The sequence below is a fragment of the Arvicola amphibius genome, chromosome 4 (genome assembly GCF_903992535.2).
Source record: "Arvicola amphibius chromosome 4, mArvAmp1.2, whole genome shotgun sequence".
Lineage (NCBI taxonomy): Eukaryota > Metazoa > Chordata > Mammalia > Rodentia > Cricetidae > Arvicola > Arvicola amphibius.
In genome coordinates this window covers 54,019,746-54,035,020 of record NC_052050.1, presented here as the reverse complement: position 1 = coordinate 54,035,020, position 15,275 = coordinate 54,019,746, and the positions used below count along the sequence as shown (strand labels likewise).

Here is a 15,275-nt window from a genome sequence, read left to right as displayed (position 1 = left end):
GACAGAGATTGCGCTGTTGTTTCCCGGCCACCCGCACACAGAAGGACATCCCACACCAGGACAGTGTTTCTCAACTTCTGGGTTGTGACCCCTTTCACAGGGGTCACCTAAGGCCATCAGAAAACACAGGCATTTACATTATGGTTCATAATAGTAGCAAAATTACAGTTATGAAATAGCAACAAAAATAATTTTATGGTTGGGAGTCAGCACAACATGGGGAACTGGATAACGGGGTCGCAGCATTAGGAAGGTAAGAACCATCAGGAATGTCAACTATTCAACATGGAGGCAGAGGTCGATAAGCTGGAACTGATGTTCCAGAAAGCTGATTCTGATTTGGATTACATTCAATATAGGCTGGAGTATGAAATCAAGACTAATCACCCAGATTCAGCAGGAGAGGAAAACTCCAGGTGAAATTTTAAAGGAATTATCAGCAATAAAGTCTCGATATCAAGCTTTGTGTGCACACTGTAAGCCACTTTCTGTTGAGCAAAAAGAGAACAAGAGCCGCATTTGTGCTACTCTGAGCAAGACAATGACCATGGTACAAGAACTACAAAAGCAAACAGACCTGAAGCTGACTCTACTGACTGAAGAAGAGAAAGCTGTGACAGAGCGATTAAAATCTCACATGGCAGACTTATAAAGGAAGGTAAGAACCACTGCTCCAGAGAAATCCCTTATTTCAAGAGGTCATCTGTTAGGTCCCATAGGTTGCAAAACTGTGGAAGCCCAAAAATGTGAGCCTATTTCCACTTGTCTGAAGGTCAGAGAATTTGAGGTTGCTCAGAATTGTTGACAACAACCGGGGCCATATATCCTGACTCAGGATGTGGTTACTTAGTGCTTTTGACATTAAGATGGCGCATACAGGTAGATCCACTCCATTCTGACAGATGACAGGTTATGCAAACATACTCTGCTACTTCTTTTGTAATAGGGGGTTTGACCTAATAACACAGCGAATGGCTATACTCAAGATACTTGGCCTAGGGTGGGTTCGCTGCCTAAACAGCAGAATGCTAATGACTTGATGCCTCAAAATATTGAAGCAAGTAACTGTTTGAGTTGTCCTTTGTATCATGTTAAAGAAGTCTTTTGTTGCCTTCTTCCCCCCCCCCCTTATATTGGGAATAAAAGCATATAGAAAATTTAAATGCAGGTAGGCAATTTCAGTGTTCACTGGAACTCCCTCCCGGTAGTATCCTATGTTTCTGTTTTATTATTTTACTCACTTCTTCGTGCTCTTTATTAACGTATCTGATCCCCATGCTCCTACCCCATAAGTGGTATTTTTGTCAAAGCTGGTTTCCGACATGGAACCCTGGTCTCAAGAATGAAGCAGAAGGGAAAATCCTTCTGAGCAGTTTAAAGACATTTAGTCAAAAGGAAAGGGGGACAGTCAAACCCCAAGTGCAGGATCTGAGGTGACGGAGACTGTTTAGACTAAAAACTGATGAGGCGTGTGTGGGTGTGTAAATGAAGCCAGAGAAGCGCTGTCAGAAGGGAAGCTCACACAACAGAGCAGGCTGAAGCAGGCGAGCAGAGAGCTGCGGATACTGTCGTACCTTTCTCTCTAAGAAGTGGGTGAGCAAATGAGTGTAGGAAATGTTGGTTTTGCTGGTGGGAGGGAAATGGAAATGTGTATAATATGTAAATATCTTTTATGGTAAGAGAGCTTGCACGAAGAAGAAAGAGGCTAGCTGATGAACAGCTGTGTCTGTCCTTCACTTAGGAAATTATCACAGCCCTTTTCTGGCTCTGAAAGTACAGGAGCTTTGGAAAGAAGCACATACGTACTAACCTGAAAGGCCAGGCATGGTGGTGCAGGCCTTTAATCCCAGCACTGGAGGCTGGAAGATCTCTGAGTTCAAGGCCAGTCTGTCTATCATAGTGAATTCCAGGTAGCCGGGGGTGTGTAGTGAGGCCTTCATTCAAACAAAACAAAACAAAAATGGAAAGTAATACATTAGAAAGAAAAAAAGAAGGAAGGAAGGAAGGAAAACTGAACTGGAGCATTCTCTCTCTCTCTCACTCACATACACACACATAAACACTTCTTTTCCCTTTTTATTCTTCACTTCTTTTTGTGTTTATTTTATTTTTTCTCATTTGCTTTTTTTTTTTTTTTTTTTTTTAAGTATGAGAAAGTACAGCCTTAGCCTAGGGGACGCAGGCTTTTGGAGGTACACCTCTCTACAAGAGTTCAAATCCGATTTCCTTCTATCTCTCCACCAACTGGGCGACCTTAGCAAGGCTCAGCAAGTCACCTGGACCCTGTAGGAATCACTTTCCAACAGTAAAATGGGGACAGCGTCAACCCTGCCTCCAGGGCACGCCAAGGAAGACAGCACAGCAAGGTCGATGCCACACTTCTCCGCTGTGGGCACCGAGAGACCGTCCTAGGACAAGGGAATGCCCGCCCACCATCTGAGTGCTGCCCCGCTAGCCCCGCCCCTCCATCTGAGTCCTGCCCCTCTAGCCCCGCCCCGCCCCCTGAGTCCTGCCCCTCTAGCCCCGCCCCCGCCATCTGAGTCCTGCCCCTCTAGCTCCGCCCCCGCCATTTGAGTTCTGCCCTCGCCGAGCCCAGCCTCAGCCCTCTGCACCCCGCCCTTCCTTCTGGGTACTGCCCCACTAGCCGTGCCCCTGCCTCTGGCCACGCCTGCTCCTCCCGCTTCCAGGCAATGGCGACCACAGGGGCTCACTGGGCTCCCGGCTTGTGGCGGGCCTGCAACTTGCTCATGTCGGCCTTCTTCGCCCTGGCCGCTGTGGTGCAGGTCAGACGGGCTGAGGAGGGCGGGCAGCGGCACCGCGGAGACGCCGGTGCAGCCAGTTCGCAGGGTGGAGCAGAACCGGGGTTTCCGTTTCCCGAGACTGCTGAACCCTCTCTACCAGAACACGGATAAGTTCGTGTGATTAAGCAACACACTGAGAGCCTGACCTGGCGGCTGATTTCTCAGAAAGGGACCCAGAACTGCCACTCGGGCACTTTTCCGAATCTTCAGTTCCCGTGAGATTGAATGGGTTTCTGTGCCTGTACAGACCCCTAGACTAGTTGGCAGGTGTTCAGTACGCTGAGCTCACTGCAGCGCCAGGCTCTTCGCAATGAATAGTAAATATGAGGTCAGACCAGACATAGGGCGCTTCGGGTCTAATGTCAGCTAACATCCTGATGTTTTGACATTCTAGGTGAATGATCCAGATGCAGAGTTCTGGGTGGTGAGTATGAGCTACTATGTTCCTCCATTTGACACAACTGTGCCTCTGATCCCAGCGGCATTTGCCTAAAACCTGAAAAACCAACACTCGTGAGCTTGTTTTCCAAATTTTTCTCCTTGAAGGGGAAAATCGCTGTGATAATATAACTTGCTCCCGGTGGGGTAAATTCTGAACTTTCTGGAGACATGGAAGCCTTTCCAAGCAACTCTCATCCCCTCGACAATCATGTCACCAGTCATGACAATCCAAGGTCACGATGAATCTCTAAAAGACTGGAGCAAATAGCCACCTGTGCCATCATACCGCTCCTCAACACCCCTTTCCTTCCCCAGCCCGGTCCTCCTGCTGACCCAGCCATTTCTGTTCTCATCAGAACTACTTAGGCAGCTTTGCACATCACTGCCTTGAGATGCCATCCGAGGTAAAAGTAAAAAGGAATTCAACCAAACCCACTCTAGAGATAGTTATGTACCCGGTGCCTGAGCGTTCCACCTCACCTGTGTATGGATAATGGCAAACAGGCCACACATTCTGATGGGCGTCCTCCCTCATTTCCACTCAGCCCTTCCTCACTTCCTCTGACAGCCTTCTAACTCTTGTGCCTGCCTCCTATCGCCTGTTCCTTTCCTAGGTCACCTGCATATCACTGTCTGCTTCTAAACATTTGTTATTCCTCAAGCTAAGTTGGAGAGCCTCTCTTTGGTCTTTAGGCTCATCGTAGCACGGCCCCGCCCACATTTCCAGCATGGCCTTTGAAGTCCAGTCCAGAAATGATCACTACTGCGTCTTGCTCCTAGTGCATTGCCGTCTGTCGAGGTTTCTGGAAGTGCCTCAGATGCTGTCTCACCCAAAAGCAGTTACTCTGCCTCTCCCCCAGAGGATCTGACCATCTTTTCTTTGAACTCTCATTGTAGCAACAACTCCTTTGGCTTGTGTTCTGTGCAGCCAGCTTCCAGGAGGACAAAGACACGTTCTTTTCTCTTCTTAGGAGCCTTTACAAAAGCTTCCTCATAGAAATCCTCCCGAGGAAAGTGCAGAATGAACGGATGTACAGATGAACAATAGCACAATACTCTCTGGGCTCCGGGGACTAGGATTTCACCCAGCTCATTCCCATGGTCCCTGCTTCCTCTTGTTCATGGAGGCTATTTGTATAGGATGCTCACAGAGGCAAATAATGGGATATGGATTGCAACAATAGTTTATAAAAATACAGAACATGTCACTTAAGAAACTCAGGAGGTTGTTTGATGGTCAGCAGTGGCACAGACAGCTCGGGCTTTCTCTTCTGAGCCGCCCTCATGTTTACAGAACGGTTGCTGTGGCTCCAGACCCCCAGTCCCAGAGAAGTAAATCTAATGTAATAAGAATCAAAGCCGGGGTAAGACGGTTTTCTTCCTGGGCTTTCATTCCTTAAGTTACAGAGAAAATGGTTTCCAAGGAGCCCCTTGGACAGGAGCTCTTCAGTTTTCACAAATGAGCACGCCACGTTGTTGAGGTCCTAATCTGATGCCTAAGCAACCGTGCTCTGTATGTAATTTACTGGGACGCTGGAAGACATCACCTAACATTATTTCTGGACATGAACCATTTCTAGCTGCCAAAGAAGTTGAAAACATAGTTTTGCAGTAGACAAGAATTAGAAATGAGTCCAGGGTACTCTACGATGCCACTGAATTAAGTTCTGTTAAGTGAGTGCTATAATACCTTCAGGTTTTCCATTGTTAAACATCAACAAAGGACTGGCAAGATGGCTCAGTGAGTAGAGGCACTCGCCCCAAAACCTGACAAACTGATTTTGGTCCTGGTGACCCACATAAAAGTAGAATGAGAGAACTAACCCCAGAAAGTTGTCCTCTGACCACAACACATACATTGTACACACATAGGTACATACAGACAGGCACTCATTTACTTGTAAAACAATAAACTAATTAGATTGATTAAATCCCAACAGCAACAGAAAAGAGCATTATAAGTGGATTGTACTGGGTTTGTATCTTTGCTGAGCATTGTTTTAGCTTGTGTACTAGAAGCCGTTCTTTTCATTCTCTCTGCCCCCAGTTATTTTCATCTTCCATTATAGACAGAGAAAAGCATTTTAATAAGGATTACCACATCACACTTGCCAGAAGAGACTTACTTAGTTTAAAGGATAAATTTGTTCATATGTGTATAAGACACTGTAATAAGGCTGTTTAATCTGGTAAGACAGATACCCAGGCACTTGGATGCACATTTTAAAAATCTATGCCAAACATTTCTCATAGAGCACAATTGAATATTGTATGGTGTGTGCTTGCCTATTGTCTTCTGTCTCTAATTCTCTCTATCCCGGTCTGTCTCACTCCTGGGAGCCGAGTCATAGTTTTCCATGCGGACTGACCCAAGTGTCCTCAGAAGAGCAGCAGTGGCCCCTCCAGGGACTTGTCAGAAAGGCAGAATGCTGAGACCTCCTGTAGAACTCCCCAGTCAGCACCTGCATTTAAACAAGACCCCAGGTGATTCCTTCATGCTAAAGACTGGCAAGTGGAGGTCTCCCTCAAAGAGCGTGACTGTCCATCTGTCAGGGACAACTTGACTTGCAGCTACCAACTGGCTCCAGTCGTGAGCTGGGATGGAGCAGGAAAGATGGATCCAAATGCCGACTCTGTGATCCAAATGTTTGCTGGGCTCAAAAACTGGTCACTTAAGACAGACAGCTCTGATAACTTCTGAAGAGACTGCTCTTCAGAACCGAAGGTTCCTGCTCTAAACAGTGCAAGCAGCCACCTCACTCGAAAGTCTCCAGGTTTTATGAAACACACACACACATACACACACACACACACACACACACATGCATGCAACCAGAGTCTGTTATGATGAGGCTTGGGAATGGGGTTTCTTTAGGGCTGATCTTCCAACTCCCTTTCCAAAAGGAAGAGCCTGGTCTCGTACTGGGCACATCAGACCCACACATAGTTTGGATGCTTTCCTGTGACTTCACTTGCAGAGGTGGCATACCGAGTCACATGATCTGTGAGGTCCAGCCCAGCAGGGCCATCTGGCCATTTGCAACTGCTCCCACTCTGTTTTGCAGAGAATGCTCTTTTATGCAGGTGGGGAAGGTCATTCTGGGTGTGGAAGTTGCTTGGGAGAGACTGGGAGGCCAACGGTGACTAAACACTCTGCTCAGACCTACATCTTGGGGATGAAAAGTGTTTCTTGGAAGAGCTGACTAAGGGAGGTAAAAAAAAAAAATCACAGCCTGATGTGGTGATGAGGTCATAACAGCAGGCGTTATCACATCCTCGGTGACAACTAAAACAGGAAAATCGCACAGCTTGGTGACCACTGATCACACATTTATTTGCTAGATCTTCCGAACGTGCTGCATGTTGAGCACACTCCCGTTTTCAGTGCTGGGGATGAGGACACTCTACAACTGGGCTACACTCCCAGTTTGGGCACACTTCCTAACCTTCCCGTCTCCTTTTTGCTGACAGGTGGTGTACATGATCCCTGCATTGCTTACCCTGCTTGTTGGGTTTAATCCTCTTGTCACAGGTATGAACAGTGGATTCTCCATGGAGGCTCAGCAAATCAGAGTTCTTAGAATGGTGAGAATCTACCTGGCCCACTCCCAAGAGAAAACCGGGATTCCAGGCATTTCCGCTCCCTTCTCATAACGAGGAGCTCCTCTTTAGCTAGACCACCCTAGGGAGACTTCCCAAGGTCTTGGCGTACTAGCCTTCCTCAATGGTGACTCGAGATCTCTTGGGCTGATTGTTGTGTATGAGATTTAGCTCCTAAGGGAGATGGGTTTAGTCGCTGCACTGACTTCCTAAGCCTCCGGCTGGTGTCCAGTGGGCATCAATTGCAGTGGTGATCTTACCTTCTCAGACTCGGGCAATCATTGCCTCTTAGCTGTTTTTTATCTTCTAATCCAGATCAACCCCTTTACTTTGCACATTCTTAGAACACCACCACTCCTGTTAACCACTTTCTTATTTGAAACTTATTCAAAATCTATGTCTACGAACTGCCACTTGTGTATGGAAAGTGCTTGTCATGTCTGTAACCACCTCTACTTTTTTTCACTAGTATATGTTGCTCCTTCCAATCTCCCGAAGCATGGTACTTACAGCCACACACGGCATGCTTTTATGTGCACCCCAGTAAGGGCAAGCTCCTTACAAGCAAGAACATGCTTTATGCCTCCTTGCGTAAGCTTACATGTATTATTCCACTAAGCTAAGCAACAGAGAGTGCTGAGGCCAGGGGCTGGTGATGGGCAAGTGGTGTGGGAAGGGTGGCTCTCCCAAGAAAATTAGTAATTCTCATAAAGCAAGTAAAAGAGAGCCTGCTTCTGGATTCAACCTGATTAACAGCTGCAGGATGTGTACTTGTAGGTAATTTCATCTGGAAGAGTGTGTCTGTGATACACATGCTGTTCTGCGTGCTGTGGGCCAGCAGCTTGGCATACCACTTCTTGCGCCATGCACAGCAGAGCATCCTAAACGAGGAAGAAGGCAGGTGAGCAGTGACTTTTGCTCTTTGGAGGGGTGGGGCAGACCTGAGTAATCCTTTACAACAGCAACTTGCCTGTGCACAATGATGGTTTCACTCCCCCCAAAACGTACCTGGAGGAGCAAGGTCATTAACAGCCATTATAGGATGAAGAAAATGTGGAAATGGTGGAGCCAGGATTCAAACTCAGCATTGTCTCTTGAACTCCTCTATCACAGCTCACAGCCATTACCAATTCCACATTACTGCTGGGCAGGTGGATCCTCTCTCTCTCTCTCTCTCTCTCTCTCTCTCTCTCTCTCTCTCTCTCTGTCACACACACACACACTGTAACTAGGAAGGGCATAGTACAGTAAATGGTGGTCTCTTGGACTTCTCTATCACAGCTCTCACAGCCATTACCAATTCCACATTACTGCCGGGCAGACGGAGCTTGACACACACACACCCTTTCCCCCCATAACTAGTAAGGACACAGTACAGTAATGTTCCAGTCTGATGAGCTGGTGACATTCTGAATTACTCTTAGGCCAGAGTCTAATGTGCAAGTGCAATCAGCCACCTCAGAAGTCAGTAGTTGAGTCAACCTCTGCCAGCCTTGTTTGGTGTATCCCCTTGGTCAGAACCACTTATTCTGACCTTCCTTTGCTTGGCTCCCGGTCTTACTAAGAGACCTTCACTCACTTTCTTCCCGCTGCTGGTGTCTGCTGGCTCCATGCTCCAGAGGCTTGTATGTTAGGTGTCTCTGACAAGGTGTGGTTTGCTCTGGACCCTAGCCTATGTAAATTGGAGAGGTGGCCAGGCTGGGTCTGCAGATGGGGATTTATACTAAATGGATTGTCATCTCCAGTGTGAAGCCCAGGAATCAGGGTAGACTCAAAGTGGGGCCTCCAGTGGCAGTGACAATATGCTTATTCAGCCAGTGCAAGAGCCACACCCACCTGACACACAACTCCATGAGCACAATCCTCTCAACACTACTAGTCTGATTAATACCACGAGCCCTTATTCTCCCTGCAATCTTCCCCAGCTAGCTCAGTCTGCTTAGAGTTTGTATTGGTTTGAGCCCCTGCAAAGCACTGACATCTTTAAAAGCTCAAAACTAATGACAAATGACCCCCAGGCTGCTTTCAGGGCTGTACCACTCCTAATGACACGCAGCAGGGGAATGACAGTCACTTCATAATGTGGAACATGGTGTTTTTCAGAGAGCTGTCTGGCCTGGTGATCATCACAGCCTGGATGGCACTGTGTCACAGCTCAGCAAAGTAAGTTCAACCCATCAGTTAAAAATCAAGGGCTTAGGGACGGGAGAGACAGCTCAGGGGTTAAGATCACTGCTGCTTTTCCAGAGGACCGGAGTTCAATTTCAAGCACCCACAGCGTAGCTCATAGCTGGCTACCTGTTAGCCCAGTCCCAGGGGATCTGATGCCGTCTTCTGGCCTCCACAGGTACAAAGCATACAAGAGATGCACAGGCATATATGTAGGCAAAGCACTCCTAACACATAAATATGTTTGGGGCCAAATGTATTTGAAAGTAATGTCCTAATTTCCAAATGTACATTGTTGTTAAATGGTGTCTGTCAATTACACTATGCTCAGAGAATATGCTTTTTAGGATATAAATTCTTTGAACTACGTAGGAGATATTTTATAGCTGAGCTTATAGTGGTTTTGAAATAATGTGCATGTGAAAAGAAAGTGGATTCTGCCAGCCGTGTATGTGTGTATGTGCATGCACACACATATTTATTTATAACAGGGTCTCATGTAGCCTAGGCTGGCCCCAAAGTCACTACGTAGCAGAGGATGACCTTGAACCCTTGATCTTCCTGGATTATAGGCATGTGCCTCTATACCTGACGGAATACACTTGTTAATGGCCAAACCTTCAGTTCCTCAAGAAGATACAGCTATTCTAAATGTGCATATGCCCAATAACATCACCTCAAATAGATACAATAATGTTGCCAGTTAAAAACAAAAATTCACAATTACTTTGTGAGACATTAGCACACTTCTCCTATCCATTAATGCAAACAAACAAAGGCAGTGTAGATACAGGTTTTACTTACACAGTAAGAAACTAGACCTCGTGAACACTCCAGGACTCATGATTATGGATGGAAGAATCTGGGGCTGGGGAAAGATGATGGCTCAGCTGTTGTTAAAGTACTTTGGCAAGGACCAGCCTCGACAAAAATACCTCTTGCCAGGGTAAAGGCGTGGGATTAGAAATATAATAAAGAATATGAAGATGTGAATGAAAAAAATTGAAAATATTGGAAAAAAACTAAAAGGAGAAACATATCGGATAGTAGCGGGAAGGAATTTTGACTAGTCCCCATCAAATGGCAGCCCAACATGGTGCGACCGGGTCAGCTGACAGCACTTGCAGTGAAAGTCTGAGGACCCAAGTTCAAATTCCCAGCACCCATGTAAAACCAGGTAGATCTGTGCACACATGTAACCCCAGTGCTTAAGAGACTGGAGATTGATGGGTCCTGGGGGCTTGCCGGCCCGCCAGCCTAGCCAATCTGTGAGCTCTGAGTTCTGTAAGAGGGCCTGCCTTCAAGAAAGGTGGGCAGTGAGGCTGGCGTGATGCCTCAGCAGCTAGGAGCACCTGCTGCTCTTGGAGAAGCCCTGCGTTCAGTTCCCAGCACCCACATGATGTCTCATAACAGTCCATAGCTCCAGTCCTGGGGGATCCAATACGCTTTTGGCCTCCAGGGGCACCAGGTAGGTACACATATGATCCTCTTACATACATGTAGGCAAATACTTATACACACAAAATAAAAATAAATCTTAGAACAGCTGTAGACAGTGAGTGATAAGACAGTCAATGTCAACCTCTGGCATACACACACACACACACACACACACACACACACACACACACACCACGCACGCACGCGCGTGTGCTCACATGCACACGGCTGGCAGAATCCACTTTCTTTTCACATGCACATTATTTCAAAAACCACTATAGGCTCAGCCATAAAATACCCCCTACATAGTTCAAAGAACTTATATCCTACAAAGTATATTCTCTGAGCATAGTGTAATTGACATAGAAACCATTAACAACAATATAATAAGGCAATTGCTGTATATTTAGAAATTAGGATATTTGCTTCCAAAAAAAGAAAGCATAACGGAAGTCAGAAACACCTGGAACTGAAAGGGTAATTCTGACATTTATGAAATGCAGTTTAAAACCTCTCTCAGACGTAAATTCTGAACTTAAGTACATATTTGATATGAAGGGATGAGGAGCCTGGGATAAATGAGCTAGGCTTCAAGGTTAGAGGAACATCCAATTAAACGCCCCCCGAAACAAGAAATAAGCATTAAAGCAAAAAGCAATTAAATGAAAAACTGACACACAAAGCTAAGAGAACCAATAAGGCCAAATAAGGACTCTCTAAAATTACCACATGAATAAGCCCTGGCAAGACCTAAAATAAATACATATTTATTTTACGTATACATACAAGAGCAGGATCCTGAGGAGGCATGGATAAAAGAAACGTTAGGGGTAAATGAGAACATACGACTTCGCTAATGAATCGAGTCCTTGGATAGCATTGCAAACAACTTTGTGCATTGTACTTAAAATCCTAGATGAAGTCAACAAATCCACGAAAACATTCAGTTGACTTAAAGAGGTTATCAACAATACTGTAAGGCATTTAAGGGGATTCCTATTCTAGACTTGATTTATAAAATTTATTCATTTATCGTTCAGGTACTGGAGACTGAATATAGGGCTTGTGCATGCTAAGGCATTTGTTCAACCAGTGAGCTATATCCCGATTTCTTTATTTTTTATGTTGAGGCAAGGTCTCAGTTGCTCAGTCTGGCCTTGAACTATCAGGCTGGTCTTATATTTCCAATCTTCCTACCTCAGTCTCCTGAGTAGCTGGGATCACAGGATGGCATCACCAGGACTGAGGCCATTCACTGGGGCATGGCCAACCTACCAGGGACCACACCCTTAAAGAAAGCTGACTCTCCCTCCCCCAACAACAGTAAACTCCCTAGGGTTTGTTGTGGGGGTGGGGGACCTTGAGCCCCTCCTCACTAAGCTGGATCCTCCTTATGTCTTGGAAGTTTACTTCATCACTTTTCAATCTTTTTGTTAAGTAGGACTTTATTTTTTTTTAAATTTTCCCTACAACACAACTCTAGACCTGGATGGCACAGCTGACGAAGACTGACATACAGGAAGGACAGTGCTGACCATTAGCAAATGCCTCGTAAGCAGGAAGGAGGGGCCGCTTTCCAACGCAAGTGCTGAGGGCAGAACCTCTACAACAAAATTACCAAAAACATTAAAAAGAATAGAATTGTAGTAATTTCACTCATAGGCACAGAGGGCAAAAATCTTTATTTTTAAAGATTTTATTGTTATGAAAAAAAAAAAAGAACTGTAAAAATCACTTCCAGGTGGATTATCAATCTAATTTAAAATTACAAAACAACAAAATTTCTAGAGAAAGCAACAGTGTCTTCAAGACCCTGGAAAAGTTGGGCAGGGTGCTAGCTACATCTTACACCAACACTCAGGGAGAGAGGCAGGAAGATTGCTATGAGTTCAAGGCCAGCCTGAGCTACATAACAAATATAAGGCCAGCAAGGGCTCCATAGTAAGACCCTGCCTCAAGCAAGCAGTCTCAGGGAGGGAAAGATTTCTTACAAGGGGACAAAAATAAAAAGATGATACTAAAAGATTCATTTTAGTATCATCTAATTAATCAATATTCCTCAAATACAGAGTGGGAAAAGGCATTTGCAACATATATCAAGATTAAGTATATAAAGATTTTGTACAAAATATTAGTTTCAATAAAGGGAACCTAGTAAGATGTAATATTTTACCAATTCAAACTTCATGCATATTTCCAAGGCAAAGTGTTATCTTGGACTTTATAATACTTTTTATTTTTATAGGAATCCAGTTGGTGGAAGAATGTACTTGGCTATTGCTGCTGCGATTGCTCTTTTCCCATTCGTTTCATGGGTCTACGTATACAGAAACAAGGAGATGCGGTCCTCCTGGCCAGCTCACTGCAAGACAGTCATCTAGATGAACCCAATAGCGTTTAAATTAGTATTTTCAGTATTTTATACACATTAGGTACAAATAATCCAGGAAATAGAACAGTTTCGTGGTTTATTTCAAGAAATCTGAGTGACTACTAGAGATGATTCAAAGTCTTGAGAATTAACAGGACCGCCTGCAACATGAAGACTGGACAGACAAGAAGTGAGGCCTGAGTCTCCAGAGGCCTCTTCTCTCACAGCAGCGGAACAGGCACTGAGCAGAAATTTGAGCTTGAATTCAGCCTTCGTGCTATGTGACTGGGGCAAAACCAGGACTCTCCTGGTGGCTAGATATTTCCTCATGTATATGTAGGGTGTCAGATCTCCTTAGTTACTGCAACCGAACAGACGTGAGGCACCCCGAGAAGATTATGTAGGGCTGTCTGTGATTACAGAGAAGGGGCAGAGGTTGGGAAATATGCGGACATAGAGGTGAATTCAGGAAAAGACTGTAATCCCTGGCTCAGTGACTCTAAAACAGGTGAGTCAAATGATAGGCTTGTCTTTCAATGAAAGTAGAAAACCGTAGAAATTAAAGAAAGTATGGAAAAGATTAATTTGGAATATAGAAAAGATGGATAGGGAATATTAATCATAATTTCTTATTCTCAGTGAAAAATAAGATGGCAATCTATGTTCTTTTAATGAATATTGATGGGACTATACTGAGAGCACTGTAGGGTGACACCATCCAGAGCAGCCACATGTTACTGAGCACTTGGCTTGTGGGCAGGGTGACCAAAGAAGTAAATTCATAACTTTGTACTTTTAGAAGCAGGTACTCAATTGGCAGAAAAAGTTGTGTGCTTGGAATGACGTCCGTATGTGCGCATGCATGAAGTATTTGGAACAGTTTAGAGTCAGGAGACTGTGCTCCAGTACAAAACAATAAAGTTTAGAGACATAAACACAGATTGTATTTTATACTGATTATATGCTGAAAAATAATTTTGAGATAAATTAAGCTAAATAAAATATATTGTATTTACTTTTTAAAGTGTGACTATTTGAGTATGTTAGATTATTTAATTAGCCTAGTTTATCTAGGCTGGAATGAAACTCCATAACCAGATGAGTGGTTTGGATGAGAATGGCCCCCATATGCCTGGATGGTCCCCAGGTGGCAGCCCTTTTTGGGCAGGCTAGAACGTGTGGCATGGCTGGCTGGAGGAAGCAGTCACTAGGGATGAGATTTGAGGTTTCTAAAGACTCGGGCCATTCCCAGTATCTATGCCTCCTACTTTTGGTCTGACTTGTCTTTGGTCCTTATCCATGGAATAGTTTTTATTTATTTTTAGGCAGGTCATTGTAGTTAAGGCTAGCCAACATGGAGGCTAAACTTTCTCTTCATTATTTATGGTTTTATTTCTGTATAAATAAGATGTGTATGGGAACTGTCGGTCCATTTTCTGTGTTGTGCAACCTGCTCTTGGGCTTCGGTGACTTTGTTGACTAGTTACACTGCTCTCTCCGTGAGAGTTTTTGCAGTTCTTGGAGGCAAGACTGAATGATCTCAGCACAGGGAGACTTGCTGTTAATCAGGGGTTCTTCCAGACCAGGACTTCCAAAATCCACTGGGCAGTGCTGTTTTCTTGTCCTTCCCATAACCAATATTGGGCATCAAACTTTGGCCTGGAATCTTCTCTGTACCTCGATATTTCTGGATTTCTGCTAGTTATACTTAGTTTTGACCTATCATCGGTCTGAATGGCAGAGGAAGAACTTTCTGGCTTCAGTCACGATACTGAGATGGCAGCCACTGGTACACACAGTGCTTTGGAGGGGCAAAGACTACACTCTATTTTTCTACTACATTTAAGAATTGATAGCAGATTTAACATTCCAGTTCTCAGAATGTTTTCCCAGAGCCCCACAGTCTTCTCCCTTTTCCTATGCTTGCCCATCATAGTTTGCTCTCTAGACACACACCCACAGCTCAGGAACTAAGAGTTCCTCTTAGGCCTTAGCTCTCCACCCCTCACTCACTCATCTTCCCCACCCATCCAAACAATTTTTCTTTCCTTTTTCTCCCCATGTCATCCCTAATCTCTTTAAATTAAATTCAAGTTTCTCTTCCACATTTTTCATCCTTTTATATGTGGTGGGCAATTTCTCACATTTGTACTTGTGTTTGTATGTCTCTTTCCATCCTGGTGACATCAGTGGACACAGAACACAAGTCATGCTGTGGCCAGCTGGGTAGAGTCACGATCCCTGTGGCCTTACACTGGGAGATGAACTTTGCACATGAGATCAAGAATCCTGACATGGAGCCGGCTGGTGGTGGCACACGCCTTTAATCTCAGCACTCAGGAGGCAAAGGCAGGTGGATCTCTGTGAGTTGGAGGCCAGCCTGGTCTACAAGAGCTAGTTCTAGGACAGGCTTCAAAGCTACAGAGAAACCCTGTCTCAAAAAACAAACAAAC

The 15,275-nt window shown here is 44.9% G+C and overlaps 2 protein-coding genes across 2 annotated transcripts; both read left to right on the top strand.

Moving 5' to 3' along the window:
* The first annotated feature begins 285 nt into the window (after positions 1-285).
* On the top strand, positions 286-652 carry LOC121677174 (spindle and kinetochore-associated protein 2-like). Its single transcript, XM_042055004.1, is given in 2 exon segments — positions 286-411; positions 413-652. Coding segments are annotated over 2 exon segments (366 nt in total).
* A 1,991-nt stretch (positions 653-2,643) lies between these two features.
* Positions 2,644-13,846, top strand: Tmem220 (transmembrane protein 220). Its single transcript, XM_038327446.1, has 6 exons — positions 2,644-2,783; positions 3,196-3,225; positions 6,714-6,774; positions 7,620-7,743; positions 8,946-9,005; positions 12,697-13,846. The coding sequence occupies exons 1-6, from the start codon at positions 2,691-2,693 to the stop codon at positions 12,830-12,832; spliced, it is 504 nt and encodes a 167-aa protein (XP_038183374.1). The 5' UTR covers positions 2,644-2,690; the 3' UTR covers positions 12,833-13,846.
* The last annotated feature ends 1,429 nt before the right edge of the window (positions 13,847-15,275 follow it).

Excerpts from the sequence above, each read along its gene's own strand:
- Tmem220 (XM_038327446.1), top strand. The coding sequence starts at position 2,691 with ATGGCGACCACAGGGGCTCACTGGGCTCCCGGCTTGTGGCGGGCCTGC. Across the intron at positions 6,775-7,619 it reads GTTTAATCCTCTTGTCACAG|GTAATTTCATCTGGAAGAGT; the intron begins GTATGAACAGTG and ends GTGTACTTGTAG. Across the intron at positions 7,744-8,945 it reads CTAAACGAGGAAGAAGGCAG|AGAGCTGTCTGGCCTGGTGA; the intron begins GTGAGCAGTGAC and ends GGTGTTTTTCAG.